Here is a 15,825-nt window from a genome sequence, read left to right as displayed (position 1 = left end):
ATGTACTGCGTGATTACGGGGAGGCGTGATGATGTCACACGAAACTCCGCCCCGGCGTTGAAGCTCATCTCCATTACAGTAAATGGAGAAAAACTGCTTCCAGTTATGACCATTACGCGTAGAATTTCGATATAAAACCTGCCCAACTTTTGTAAGGAAGCTGTAAGGAATGAACCTGCCAAATTTCAGCCTTCCACCCACACGGGAAGTTGGAGAATTAGTGAGTGAGTGAGTCAGTGAGTGAGTCAGTGAGTGAGTGAGGGCTTTGCCTTTTATTAGTATAGATATATATGTATGTATATAATATATATATATATGTATATATATATATATATGTGTATATATATATATATATATATATATATATATATATATATATATATATATATATATATATATATATATATATATATATATATATATATATATATATATATATATATATATATATATATATATATATATATATATATATGTATATATATACACATATATATACATGTGATTTTCTGGGAGTGAAGTGGAGTTTTAGAGTGGAAATAATAGATCGTTGTTTGGAACACACGCATTTCATGTCTGTTCCGTTTCTACAGTAATCTGTGTAAACACATTGTTAAAACAGAAACGTTTTTTATATTCTAGTAGATGACAAAATGTAGGCATAAACTATATAATGTATGTAGCCTGAAGTCCAAATATCAAAGAAACACTTTCACAAAAGGTACAAATATAACACAACAATTGCACTTTTATTCAAAAATATAACCTCAGAAAAGAAAAAAAACGCCTTAATATGCGACATTGACACCCATTTATTATGACTTCCTCTGTGGCGCAATATAATCTGACTGACTGGGAAACAAAAGGTCATGAGCTCGATCATGCACAACTCTGTTTTGAGAAGTAAACTGCTCTTAGTCTTACTATTTTAGAATAAAAACATACATTTGATTTCAGTCTGTAACAGTCGGTGTAATTTTATACTTGTAAAGGTTAGCTTTGTTTTTTTTTTTGTTTTTTTTTAAGTCAGTTTTATTATCTCAGCTGTGTTCACGAGCCCAAACACACCCCACCCCAGCATCTGACACTGCTGCTTTCACATAGGCACACTATAATAGAGGTAAACTCGGCTCCCTTCTACATCGGAGCAAGAATGCACATACCATTGCTTGCATACTAAAGTGTCAGCAGGCACTTTTCGTGGCATTACACACAATTTTGAACATGCCCTCTGCACACTACTTGTGACTTTAGGCTTTAGGAAGTAAGTAAATAAAGGTAAATCGTGTCATAAAATGATTTCTTCAAAACGTCACATATATTTGTCTCTTTCTTTTTTTAAATTGTGCGTTGATTACCGCCAGCATGTTGTAGCACACAGCATCTGGCCACCTGCATGTTCTTGCGCGCACTGAATAAGAGACAAATATACAGTCTGACTGAGAGAATCAGACTGAAAAAAAGCAAACATTTAGAAATGCCATACTTTTACAGCTGATCTGACGCTGTTTGTTTTCAAATAATATTGCATTAGTGCAACAATGTTTTCTGATTGGTACTATTCAGGTCATAAAACGATTTCTTCAAAATGTCACATGTATTTGTCTCCTTCTTTTTATTCCGCTGCTGCGCTGACATCATGCACCAGAAGGCGTGAGCTTATTCAGTGCAGCAGGAGCACGCAGGTGGCTGGTTGCTTGTACTATCACAAGCTTTTTTTTAAATGTGCGTTGATCACCGCCAGCATGTTGTATGTAGCACACAGTAACTGGCCACCTGCATGTTCTTGCGCGCACTTAATAAGCTCCAGATCTGACTCTAAGTGATAGCGCCAGCATAAATTTAAACCCGATCTGACGCTGTTCGTTTTCAAATAATATTGCATTAGTGCAGTGATGGTTTCACATATATTGTCTCTCTTTTTCAGGTGTGTAATAGCATAGAGAGAAGTGTGTAGAACGCTTCTTACAGGAAAAGGCGATGGAAAAAGAAAAGATGATGCAGCATCAACAAGCTTCAGTTCTTTATTTACCTTTAGTTACTTTGATTTATTTACTCACTTTATACAGCGTAAAGGCACAAGTAAAATGCAGAGCTTCCCATATACAGTACATATACAAAGTACAGTGATGGCAAAAGTGCAATGTGCGTTTTTGCTCCGACGCTAGATCTGCAGTGTATCACGATACATTCTCTTACCAATGGTAGCGAAATGAAGTATCTGCATGCACTTTTTGTGGCATTACACATGTATTTTTTAGCATGTTTGTGCCAAATAAATAACATTCGAGCTATAGCGCGTCTCCAAATAGGTAACATTCGAGCTATAGAGCGTCTTTATGTGATCCAAATAAATAACATTCAAGCTATAGCGCGTCTCCAAATAAATAACATTCGAGCTATAGCGCGTCTCCAAATAAATAACATTTGAGCTGTAGCACATCTTTATGTGATCCAATTTTTCACATAAAGGCGCTCAATAGCTCGAATGTTATTTATTTGGATCACATAAAGACACGCTATAGCTCGAATGTTATTTATTTGGCACGGACATGCTCAAAAAATACACGTGTAATGCCACAAAAAGTGCATGCAGACACTTCATTTCGCTAGCATTGGTAAGAGAATGTATCGTGATACACTGCAGAGTTATAGCGCGTCTTTATGTGAAAACAGCAGTGTCTGATGGGGAGGGGGGGGGGGGGGGCCATAGGGAAGGATCCTGAACGCGACTGAGAGAATGAAAAGTGAATAAAAAAAAAACAAAGCTAACCTTTACAAGTAACATAAATTACACCGGCTGTTAGAAACTGAAATTAAATGTATGTTTTTATTCTAAAATATTAAGAATAAGATCAGTTTACTTCTCAAAACGGAGTCGTGAGGGCTTGAAATCATGACCTTTTCATTACCAGTCAGCAGCTGATACCATTACACCACCGCGCCAGTTGTAGTGAATATGCGTCAGTATGGCCTGCTAAGGCGGCTTTTTTTTCTGCAGTTACACTTTAGAATAAAAGCGCATTTATTCTGTTATATTTGTACCTTTTGTGAAAGTGTTTCTTTGATATTTGGACTTCAGGCTTCATACATTATATAGTTTATGTCTACATTTTGTCATTTACTACTAGAATATGAAAAACGTTTCTGTTTTAAAAATGTGTTTACACAGATTACTGTAGAAACGGAACACACATGAAATGCTTGTGTTCCAAATAAGGATCTATTATTTCCACTCTAAAACTCCACTTCACTCCCAGAAAATCAATGAAGGCATGAGCTGGAAGAAGTTTGTGCACGTTCTAAGTCGGTGGGGGGATGGAATAGCTGGCAGCTTGCAGCCTGATTTTATCAGCACATTTAGATGACAAAAGATACTGGTAGAGAGCTGTGAACGGTTTTAAGCGATTTAAGGTGGGATGGATCTATGAGTTTTTTCGTAGACTCTGGTAATTCTAGTGTTAACAGAAATAAGGAATGAAACCGCCAAAAGGAGAGTTCAATTCCTATAGTTCCTTACAGCATAATGGCGAGAGCCGTCAAAAAGAAGATGTTATTTTTGAAAGTTCGTTAAGGGGTCACGGAGTGAAATGAAACATAACATTTGTAAGTACAGTGTAAAGGGTGAGCATGAGAAATTTGGGCTTCCTACGTATATTGGAAGTCGCAGAAATAGTGAGGAGGGGTTTCCCCTATCTATATACTGTATACAGTTTAGGGGGTACACCCGTCCCCCCCCCCATCTTGGGTGTTTCAATAGGACATGAAACAATAAGATAGGCATTAAGCAAACTCCTGTCAATCATAAATAATCCACTGCATCCACTGAAGAGTGTCATCTCCAGGCAGAGGAGTAGCTTCAGTGACAGACTTTTGTCACTGTCTTGCTCCACTGACAGACTGAGGAGATCGTTCCTCCCCCACACTATGGACTCTTCAATTCCACCCAGGGGAGTAAATGCTAATTTTAATTTTATTTTTATTTATTTATTTATTTTCTTCATTTTTATTACTATTTAATTTAATATTGTTTCTTTGTATCAGTATACTGCTGCTGGATTAGGTGAATTTCCCCTTGGGATCAATAAAGTATTTATCTATCTATCTGAAACATATCTAACTTTTGTAAGTACACTGCAAGGAATGAGCATGTGAAATTTCAGCTTCCTACCTATATGGAAAGTGGGAGAATTAGTGATGAGTTAGTGAGGGCTTTGCCTTTTATATGTATAGATATTGAAGATGTAATTTCCCATTCCTGCTACACCTGGAATTTTTTGCTTGACATTGCAATACTATTTAAATTCTTTAAAACAATTAAACATTTGAAAATTAGAACATTATATTTTTATAATTTAAAAAAGTTCATAAAATCTGTGCTACTAGTGTTGAAATTTTACATTGTACTTCAGACTTAACCTTTTGTCAATTGAGACAATGCTCTAAACAGTACTTAAGGATTGGTTAATGAAGCCTCAAACTGACTGTGCATGAGAGAAATCTCTGGTGTGATTTTTATTGGCAAGGGCAGCCTAAATTCAAATGTACTTAAGAAGAGATTACCGATAGCTTAATTTGGAGAAATTACTGCATGTTCAGTATTGGTGCCACAGATGATAATTGTATTTGATGTGAGAGTGGGTGTGATTATGAAAGCAAAACAGATTTTACAGTCTATATTAAAATTCTGTGGTGTACGGTAGATATGTGGAAAGACACATAACAAATATTTTACATATGTGTACATTTCCCGTTAACACAATATAGATTTATAGCTAGGCAGAATAAAAGTTCATTGAATTGAGTTGTTAATAATTAATAGGAGATCTGTAAATTAGTTCTAAAGTTCACCTCAATTTTAAAAAAAAATCTGTAATACAGCATATTAGATTATTCCCAAACTACGTCAATGACCAATAATGCTTGATTTTATATGGCCTCCAGTAAAGAATTGGTGTTACTAAGTCATGTTTCAGTAACTAAACCTAGATATGATTATATACAATCTATCTATTTGGAATTTCTAACTTTTGTGTTTTGGGATTGAATTTTATTATTTCGCATTTTTCACTGTAAAATTTCACTACAAAAACTGTAAATTCTTTTAAACTAAACTGTTTTGCAATAAAAACACACTTTTCTCTTCTACACCTGCTATCTTTTTATTGTCTTTGACTTACAGTATACCTTTGGCCCAGGTCGGCTCTGACTACTAGCAGGCCATCTGCCCTGCAGTTGGCTTGTGACAACTAGGTACAGTATTTACCATAATAATGACATTGAATGGATTAGCTTTATTGCCAAGAATTCAAATGTTTTGCAAGTAAAATGTTAATGACATTTAAGGCACCTCTGGTGAAGCATCTGATTCTAAGTATTATCAAGCTATTTATTGATTATCTATTTGTTGAATTGGACCCTATTACAGGAGTCAATTAAGAAGTTGCCAGAACAGGAGTTGCAGGCTTACTTAGCATCTAGTAAGTAACATTAAGTAGGATACAATATAGCCTGTAATTTAAAATTATAAGACTGTGACCTGGATGGTAGTTTAATCAGTCGGTCATATTTCTTTCTTTTGCGTTGAAAACTATAGTGATATAAATTAACTGGAAACCATTACATCTTTATTATAGTGTGATAGGCCTTCGTCAGATTGAACTTTGTGTTTGTAGGTGCGCTGTTCATCATTAAAATGTAATGTGTTTTGTTAAGTGAATGATGATGCAGTTAGTGAATGGGTTTTTCATTTATATGCTGTTTAGTGGAAAGTAGCCATACTTCATTGCTTGTATTTAAATTTTTAGTCATCTCTTATTTGTTTTGAAGGCATGAATATTGAGTCTCAAGTGGTCTTTGGATGGACACCATTAATGTGTGCAGTTAATGCTTCACATTTTGAACTGACCCAGTTGCTTTTGGACAGAGGAGCAAATGCGAATGCCAGCAAAGGTAATGATTCCATGTACTTGTTACAGTATGTTGCACAGGTTTTAAATGGTTTGAAGTAGAGAGAAATGGAATGCCAACAGAGGGAAACAGGGTGACTGCTCTAAAAATATATGCATTAAAATAGGCCTCAGACCAGTGTTTTTCAACCGGGGTTCCATGGAACCCAAGGGTTCCGTGAGTGCTAGCTAAGGGTTCCGCCGAAAAAGTCCCATGATATAGGACATACTGGTGGATAATTGCACATGGTTCCGTGAGCTAGGTAACCAGTCGCGCAGGGTTCCATTCCAGTAGAAAGGTTGAAAAACACTGCCTCAGACATTCTGCATTGTCACTTTTGTTACTCTTTTGGCCCAAACTTTTACAAAAACATACTTGGTTTTCTGGAATATGGCTGTTTCAGATTCATAAAAATATTTACTGTCTGTGAAATCATTTTATTTTCTTTTTGCTGATTAAATTTGTATTATAAAATATATACTAATGAAGAGCAATTCCTATCATCATTGATGCATTAAAAACATCATAAATTAAAAATACAATTCTCACAGCTGCAGATAGCATGAAATAGTGTTAATGGGAGAGAAATTTGAAAGACTTGAAGGTTGATGAGCCCAAAATAAAAAGAAACCTATGTACATAACAAACACCTAATTAACACAAAACGCAACACTATCTGTACGACTCTTTACAAGTTGAGTTGCACACTGGACAGGCAGTTAGTTGTTCAGCAGATAATTCAAGAAGCATAAGATTAAAAAAGATTTCTAGAAATAGACTAGAGAATTTTTGGGATTTCAAGCAAGACATCAAGACCAGCTTTGCGTTAGTAAAGGTCAAAGAAGACTGTCTGTAATGAAAAGATGAGAGTGCTGAAAGGACCAGGAGGAATGAACATTTGTGTTATTAAAGGGTCATCACAGGAGAGGATACACAAAATGAACTGCTACACAGCTTGCCAAAAGGTAGAGACTATGGGACAGTCCCTGTAGAAGGAACTCTTTGTCCTCAAAAGGAAATTTACATTTTACAGAAGCTCAATAAATATTATTTCATGGCAAACAACAAACCCACTCAAACAAGCACCAAAACAAATGAAAGAACATTGAAAAAATGACTTTGGCAATCATAATGAGATTATGCAGGTGTATTATTATTGGTATAAAGGAGCCCCAGTAATGTTTCTTTACATACCTCCACTGAATAATTTGTTGGCTGAAAGTACTTAATGCATGTGTCTCAGAGAGAGTGTGTGCCATTGTTTTCATTCTCTTCACTTAATCTTCGAGGGGATCAAAACTGTGTCCCATAACTGAGCCTACCTTTTTAAATAGTTTGTTCATTCCTTGGGCTTCTCTTGAAGTAATGTCAACGGCCCAGCACACCAAAGCTTAGAAGAATACACTGTCCATCACAGGTTGTAGAAGATGTGAAGGATGTTCTTGCCTGCATTAAAGGAGCACAGTTTCTTAAGAAAGGAAAAAAAAAATAACTGCTCTGTCCTTGCTTATATAGTTTCTCTGTTACGAGACTAGCCTAGCCTGTTATTGGCATGGAACTCCAAGTACTTATAGCAGTGCAACATCTCTACCTAAATAGTGACCAGACTTAGAGGCTGTATGGTGCAGCAAAAGTCAGTAACCAGTTCCTTGGTTTTGCTGATATTAAGTTGCAGGCAATTCTTAAGTGATACTCGGATTGATCAACTGCTGATCCAGATTGGTTGATTTCCAACCAAATGACTTGATCAGTAAATTAGATAATTTTTTTTTTTTTTTAAACCTGCTTTTCTAAGCTTTATAGTAATTTAGTTGTTGTGCTTATTTCCGTGAGGTATTACGTTGGGTAAAGAATCTCGTGTCTCTTTGTTGCCACACTTTCTTTAAATAGAGAGCTGACAGACTTTTGGAGAGAAAGTAAAATCGAGAATATTGCATTAAAGAAAGTGGAGTAATAAACTGATAAAAGGAAATTTGAGGAGATGTGTGGTTCATGAAGAGGAACAACAGTCAGCTGGTCCACGCATACATCTGAAGTGTAAGAGACGAGAGGTGGGCCTTTGGAAGAAATTAAAAGAGAATGAGTTTAGCCCTTTTAATTTTGACCTGTATTAAAATTGACACTCTTTGTCTGATTGTTGACAGTGACTGGGCTTGTATTTAGAATTCTTAACTAGAAAAAGAACAGATAAAAAAGAATTTTCCCCAGCTTAAGAGCCAAATGTGTCTGTCTTGTTGATGAACATGAACATTTTATTAAAACTGTGGTTTGTAATTATGACAAATTATTTCCTTCATGGCATATGTATTATAGATAAATATTTTTGTAAATGTTCTGGGTCAGGATGAAGCGCTTTGTCCTGTATAGAGAGCTCCATCCATCAGCTGTGTTGAGCCCGTCTCATCACTGTGAACATTGCACTTCCTGTTAATGTTGGCTGACCTCTCTGTGTTAGCACCTACTTTTTTCTTTGCAGCGTTGCCCATACACTCTACCTGTCCACAGTGTAAATACCACCCTTGTTGCCAGTTGAATTGCTGTGGACTTGCACCATGAAGCCTCTCGGTTCAAAGATTTGCGATGTTGTGAACTCCTGTTGGTGAGCTGAGAACCCCAGTTATCAGAATTGAGTATTTTACAGCATGAGTTAAATGGAGAACTCCATCCGGCAGCTGTGCAGAGCCTGTCTTTCACGACTGTGAGCGGTCCGTATCAACCACTGATGGGCGTTATCCTGCTGTATGTGTTACCTGTGTATCTGCAATGTTTATTGCACAGGGTAATCTCTCCAGTATTTTTTATTCATTTCTTACTAGCACAAGTCATAAAACAGGCTAGGCTTGCATCCAGCCTTTGGAATTGACCAAGAGTTTAACTTTAGTAAAAACCATTCACTTTAATATATGCATTGGAATTGAGTGATCAGATAGAACGAAGTGTTGGACATTTTAATTAACATGTTACATGGTAGAATATTAACCGTTTATAGCCATATTTGTGGTCCTGTTGAAACCTGTGTTCACTTGCTGTGAGCAAGACGATGAATGACTAAAAGAAAGACAAAACTGCTGAAGAAACAAATATAAAGCCACAAAGTGTAGAGGGTCTGTCAGATCTAAATCCATAATGTTGGCCTGATGATACAAATACAGCCACTCTGGAAAACCGCCATCATAATTGCACACATTTAAATGCATACATCATGGGAAATTTGTGGATGAACCCTTTGTGAAAGGGGCTGTAGGACAGACAAAACCATTGGGTTATCCACCACTGGGGACTGATGGGTGTTTTTTTTTTTTTTTTTGTGAAATTATTTGATTTGAAGTAATGTTTTAAAACTATATTCAGGAGTCATATTAATCCTAATAATTGTGATTCAAATGTGGTAATCAAAGTTTTTTTTTTTTTTATTTTGGTGCAATTAAACAGTCAAGCATTAACATTGTCTTAATCAGTTGGAGACTGTGTATAGACCAGACCTATTTTAATGATCTGGCCAAAGATTTCCAGAGAGCAGGGTGCCTCAAGAGCCGAATCCTGATAAGAGGTGTTCAGTCAGGACAGCTCAGGGCACCGCTGTATGGTGTGGTGGTTTGGGCACAAAGGAGCTGCATCAGCCCAGTTTTGGTGCAAAGAAGCAACTAAAATGATAAGGTACATTATAATATTAAAGCAGAGAATATTATGAATGGCACTTCTGTTATGAATGGTGTCATTCCATAGAAAGGCTATAACGTTAATTTGGTTGTCTAGACTTGATTCGTATATGAAAGATCAGATGTCGAGCAAATTAATGTAATATGCAAAGTTTCCAAAAAGGAGAAAGGAGATGGCAGTATATGAGAGCACAGAATGAAGTTAAAGCCTGGCTTCAATAAACAGCTCTCAGGGTTTCTTTGCCCTGCTTCTGACATAGTGGATAAGGCTTTGGCTGAGGTTGTGTGTTCGTATCCCACTATTGACTCTATGTGACCATTACTAAGTCAATATAGCTGTCTGTGCCTCAAATGTTGCAAGTTACTTTGAAAAAAACTGTCAGCCAAAAAATAACATTTTGTGTATTTTACTAAAATACAGCACATTATATGTATATATCATTGACTGCACAAGGCACACTGAATGTTACATATTTCATTAGCCAGTGTGATTACGTAAGGAACTGAGCATGCTTTACCTGAGACTGGGGTAGGATAAATGGCAGCACTGTCCATCACACCTTACCCTTCAATAGTGGCTATACCACGATGGGAAGAAGAATGAGCATTCTGTCTGTAATGGGTGTCTGAGGACTATCAGTGCACACTTGAAGTGCAGTCCTCCTGTTACTGCACATGCTCAGCTTCACATGAGCAACAAGCTATAGAATTAGTTTCTGTATATGTCTATAGTAATTCAGTATACAATATTTAATATTTTTTTGGTGTGGCATAACTGAGCCTATCATGAATTATCAACAGCTTTTCTGTAGTTTCATTTTATATTGTGATAGAAATAAGTTAACGGAAAAATTCAATTCAATTCACATGTTTTCAGTTTACACTTTAATTCCTGTTTCATTTAAAAATTGAATACATCTGTTGGTTTAAGTGAACTGTTGAAGACATTACCAGAGTTGGCTCAGAATGAATGAATTAGTGAAGACAATTATACGTCATGCACAGATGATTATATGAGCCTAACCAAAGCTTAAAGCTTCAAAAGGAAATAATTAAAAATACATAAACTCCAAAATTCTAAATTTTGCCTTCGGATAAAGAAATGTGGCTTTGATTGATCAAGTTGCTGTGTTAAACAGAGTTTCATCGTCATTCTATCAGCTTTTGATGATACCTGTTTATTTTTACCATTTATTTTCTTAAAGTGAATGGAATTTATTGCTGTTTGTCAGAGTCAAGGTTGAATTATTAATTTTCAGCAAGTTTAATCTCTACTGTTTAGGCAGTGTTCATTTTTTTTAAATTAAAGTAGTTTAAAGGCAGTTTTTTTTTTTCTTTTTCATGTAAACTAAACTGCATTACCAGGCTATCCACAATTGTAACACAGACAACTCCATACACATTTTACATCCTCTACTTCTGTTAAATTTTAACCTATGCTCTCCAGTACAATATAGTGAAAGCAAGTTAAATCCATGAAGATAGATTACTTACTGAAAGAGGATAATGAGCAGTCTTTGCTGATATTTGTACCTGTTTTTGTTTAACTGTACAGATAAATACACAGCCTTGATGGCTGCCTGCACAGCATCAGGCCTGGAAGAAAAAATTGTGAAGTGTGTTGAACTGCTGCTGTTGAGGAATGCTGACCCAAATGTCTCTAACAAGTAAGAAAAAAAGCTGCATTTGTAAGAGAACCTCATGTCTTGGAAAAATATGTTTTCTGACAACTTCCCATTTTGAATAAAAGCAGTTGGCAAAATATAGGCATTAAAGCTTTTTGCAGAGCTCAAAATCTTAAAACGTTTAAAATTACCATAAAAGCTAAGCACACTTTTTTTAGTGTTCCAAACTGTTCTTGTAGGTTTATTTTTTTTTTTCCTTCCTCAGTCAAATTTTTATTAAACGTTTTAGCCAGACATAACATAATTTAACACAAAAACTTTTAATGTGTTTTTGCATATAATGCGAAAAAGCACCAACACCCACATCCTAGTGACAAAACACCTACAGAATTGTGGGTGCTGAAGTGGCTTATACTTGATATTCTACTTGTAAAAAAAAACGCTTCTGTGACTGCTTAGCAGCTTGCACTCCCTTCATACTCAACAGCTCACTTGTCATGCTCCTTGAAACCATAGTAAGTTATGCGAGGTTCATGACCATTAAAAAAAAAGAAAAAATGCAAGCAGCTTATATAGAAATGAGGAAAGAGGAAACCTGCTCCATAGCTATTGCTAGGTGAAACGTTATGCATACCTGTACTAAATTTTTGTTTTGCTAAAATAACATATCTGCATTTTGTGCACATTTGAGTGATTCAGTATTTCTATAATTAATTGGCAGTTTGCCACAGTGACCTGGTATTCAACAAGGAAGGATTCAGCCAGAAATCTTAGCTTGAGACGTCATAAGAGATTTTTATTCTCCATTGGGCGATGCTTTAAAAAGTTTAAGTAATTTAAACTGTAATTAGCTGTGAGCCCTCCAAAACCAAGAACCAACAACAGCACATCAGTCAATGCACTTTTACTTTAGGCAACTTCACTTGAGCTTGACTCTACAGTCTGTGAAAGCTGTTTCAGCATCACAAGCCTATTTGGGCTGCATTCCTAACTACATGAAATTGTAAAAACTTGTATTTTGTATACCCTACTAACACATGTACTTAAGTTCAAATTTTGCTTTAATTTATGAGGCAGTAATGGCGTACTTCGCGGTAACGTGCAGTGAATACACTTGACTTATGGTTTTCATACTCTTTCTCTGTACGTTTTAGCATTCGTTTGCTCAGAGGTTTATGCACTTGCTGCTTCGTGAGCAGCTCTTTTTTTTCTCCACTCTATCACTTCTTCTCTTCTTCCGCCGGCATCTTTTCTCGTTAAAACTGATTAAGTCAGTTTTTGTGTTACAATTACTTAGTATGTTTTTCTTAATTTTTCACTTAAGCTGGCGCTTAAGACTTCAATCTGCCTCAAGAATGGTTTAGCCTGTATACATGTGCCACACGGGCTGCCCTGCTGCCCACTGCCGAGAGTTAAATCTACAATAAAATAAAAATAAAAAGAGTAATAAAAATAATCACCCCGACAGCAGAAAGTAGAGGCCACGTAGTATATGTGTACCAAATTTCAATAGTTCTAACAGTTTGCGAGCTACAGGTGATTTAAAATCCTGGACAGACAAACAGACAACCACTGTAGCATCTTACTATATAAAAGCGGTCGGGATTGTCCTTCCGTCCTGTGAGTGCTACACAGGTGCGGAGTTTCACACACGCCCCGTCCATTTTGCCATTCACGATGGGATTTGTAGTTTCGTTTTTCTAGGTAAAAGATGATTTTCTACTCTAGACTGTGCGATATCTTCTTCTTCTTTCTTACTATATAAAAGTGGTCAGAATTGTCCTTCCGGACAAGCGTAGCGGTATTCCGCTTATCACAGACTTATTACTTGCAGCTTGCGGTATGAAGCGACATGATAGGAGCAGAGTTCTGGTGCTCCCATCGTTCCCTTGCTTTTTTGCGCGATGCGCTGGAAAAATAGACAAAATTATGTCTCTGGAAATAATTAATGTTGATGGAGTACAAATGCCTCACCGCGTAGTAAATATCAGGGGGGTTCAAAAGGGTGACCTCAGTATAGAAACTACGAGTATTAAAGTAATACCGCTCAAATGCAATATAACCAAATGAGTTTGTATAAAATTTCAAATTGATCTACATATTGAATTGCCTTAAGAAGTGGTCAACTTAAAAGTCGGTCGCCTTAAAAGGCGGGTGAGCCTAGTATTATATAAGAAGATATGGCAAATGTTACAAAATAATAAACAAAATGTGATAATCAAGTCACCAGAAAACTTTTAAAACCACTAACTTTTCTAACACATCTGAATGTTATGTCATGTATACATTTACATACATGTGTTTTGATCATATTAACAAGAAAGAAAAGGAAAATTACCAAAATCTCTTCATGACATTGGCCCTACTTTGAGAAGCGTTGAATGTTAATCAAAGGAAACAAAAACGGAAGTAGACAGCAATCCGTCCATTGATCAGAAAATAGAGGAGACTGAAGAACAAGTAGGGGATGGAAAAGGGGGCGGGGAGTGGTTCTAGGGGGCATCCCCCAACCTGTTCCTCTTCAGCTGAACTGCATTAAGCCACATCTGAGTTACAGAATTAGATGAGTTGTTGATGTGCACCACAGAAAGTTCCAAAAGGGCTGAGTAAAGGTATTAGGTAGAGCAGTTATCTTTTGCTGGAGTGCAGAGAAGGAGACAGTGGGGAAATCTAAAAGTAAATTCTAAGGTGATAGGAGAACTTGTACAGTGAGGATTGGGAGAGAAGCACATGGGGACATTTTCTGAACACATGGAAGAAGGTGCCAGGGGTATTCAGGCAACAGAGCTGAAAAAATGATTCTAATGACAAACCCATTAAATGACACTTACAGGTGTGTTTGATGTGATCTTTATATAATTGTGACTTAGATGTATTGGTTGTTGGTGTTTTTAGGTGAATTTTTAACATTTATACAGGCTTTCCGAGCACTGTTGTATGGGAAGCAAGATCACAAGACCAGATAATGGGAAGAAATTTTTTTTTTTTTTTTGGAAGCAAGGCCTACATATTGGCAACTGGCCTGTATTTAGAAGATCAGGAAAGTGGCTTTATGGAGTGAGAGAAATTGCACATGTTCTAAGCACAGACCATATCTGGAGATCTGAAGAAAAATGAAGCAGGAATGGCAAACCTGGACTGCAAGGGATTACCATGACTCAAGCCCTGAATTATTGAAGGTATCTGCTTGTGTGCAAATATACCCTTTAGACCAATTTAGGAAAAAAATTGTCTTGCCACCTGTGTTCAGTTCTAGGTTATTAAAGAGTGGGCTGTGCAGATGCCTAATCGAAGGCAGTCCTAGTTTCTCATCATGATGGCATATCTAAAGGCCACAGGAAACAAAGGGCTTGTTTTTGGGGAAAGGAACTTTAATCTGCAACACAGATGGGTGTAAAGACCTGAGTAATTTTGATAAGGGCCAGATGACAGGGATAGAGCATTTTCAAAATATCAGGGCTTCTGGAGTGCTCACAGTCAGCCATGGTGAGTAGCTATCAGCAGAAGTACAAGGAGGAGAAAAACAGCCAACACTCCTTAAAGGAACAGGTCAAAGAAGGCTATCCTTTCTGATACAAATCAACAGAAGTTCTACTGTTGCACAAATGGAAAATAATTTTAATGATGGTTATGGGATCCTGGGTATGACGTGGTCCTGTGTATGACTTGAAACTGCATGCAGCCCTGTAAGTGGTCCTCCAACTTGCAGGGAAATCATGGGGGTTGGTGGCAGGATTGGCACTCCAGCCAATGTTTATAAAAGAAAAAATTAAAAAGAAGAGTCGAAGCCATTGGACAGCCAATGGAGTCGGGCCTTTTCAGAACTGGTGTGGTGCTGAGGCATCACTTGTTGCATGGCAGCACTCGGGTCCCAATTTGAGGTGGCGTGTGGAATGTCTTGTCTCTCCGGCATGATGATCATCTTCCTTTGCTGTTGAAGCAGCTGTGTAAACTCTGCATTTCAGTGGTGACACCTTCTGAGGTGCACAGACCTGGGACTGGCCAGATCTCTGTAGGTGAATATACCTTTTATTGGTCTGATCGCTCTGATGGCTGTCATACTTGGGGAGTAGCTGTTGCTGTAGCGGATCAGCTTTTTCCGATGGTTTCCGATGTCACTCCTTTCAACGAGCGTATTATGAGACTCAGATTATGGCACTGCCTGGGTGCCTTGTCTGTTGTCTTGGTATATGCTCTGACTGTGGTCAGTGATGTCTCGGTGAGGGAGACATTTTATTCACAACTTTATTTGGTGGTTGATGGGTGCCCACGAGGTGACACTCTTCTTGTCATGGGTGACTTCAGTACAACCACTGGCACTGACAGGGCTGGCTATGAGGAACGTTCCTTACAGGTGACACTGCAGTTGTGAACTGCTGGGCCAGCTAGTTTGAGCAGCTGTTCAAAGCTGATCCTCCAGCTAGAACAAAGGATATCTTTGGGCTAAGGGTTTTTGAGGCTGATCCTCCAATTAGCTGTGAATGTGTTCTTGCTCCTACTCTGTTCAATGCTTTCATGGACTGGGTATTGGGCAAGGTAGTGGGGTCCAGTGGCTGTGGGGCATCTTTTGGCAAAGAAAGATTCACTGATCT

At 37.3% G+C, this 15,825-nt stretch overlaps 1 protein-coding gene across 1 annotated transcript in view; it reads left to right on the top strand.

Moving 5' to 3' along the window:
- asz1 (ankyrin repeat, SAM and basic leucine zipper domain containing 1) overlaps window positions 1–15,825 on the top strand; it is a 206,667-nt gene that overhangs the window by 12,782 nt on the left and 178,060 nt on the right. Inside the window, exons 3-4 of the mRNA XM_039761401.1 lie at window positions 5,830–5,952; window positions 11,164–11,275. Coding sequence (XP_039617335.1) covers window positions 5,830–5,952; window positions 11,164–11,275 — 235 coding nt within the window. The remainder of the gene's footprint in view (window positions 1–5,829; window positions 5,953–11,163; window positions 11,276–15,825) is intronic.

This window comes from Polypterus senegalus, chromosome 8 (assembly GCF_016835505.1).
Source record: "Polypterus senegalus isolate Bchr_013 chromosome 8, ASM1683550v1, whole genome shotgun sequence".
In the NCBI taxonomy this organism is placed as follows: Eukaryota; Metazoa; Chordata; class Cladistia; order Polypteriformes; family Polypteridae; genus Polypterus; species Polypterus senegalus.
The sequence above is the reverse complement of the archived record's forward strand: the minus strand, read 5'-3'. Positions and strand labels throughout refer to the sequence as shown.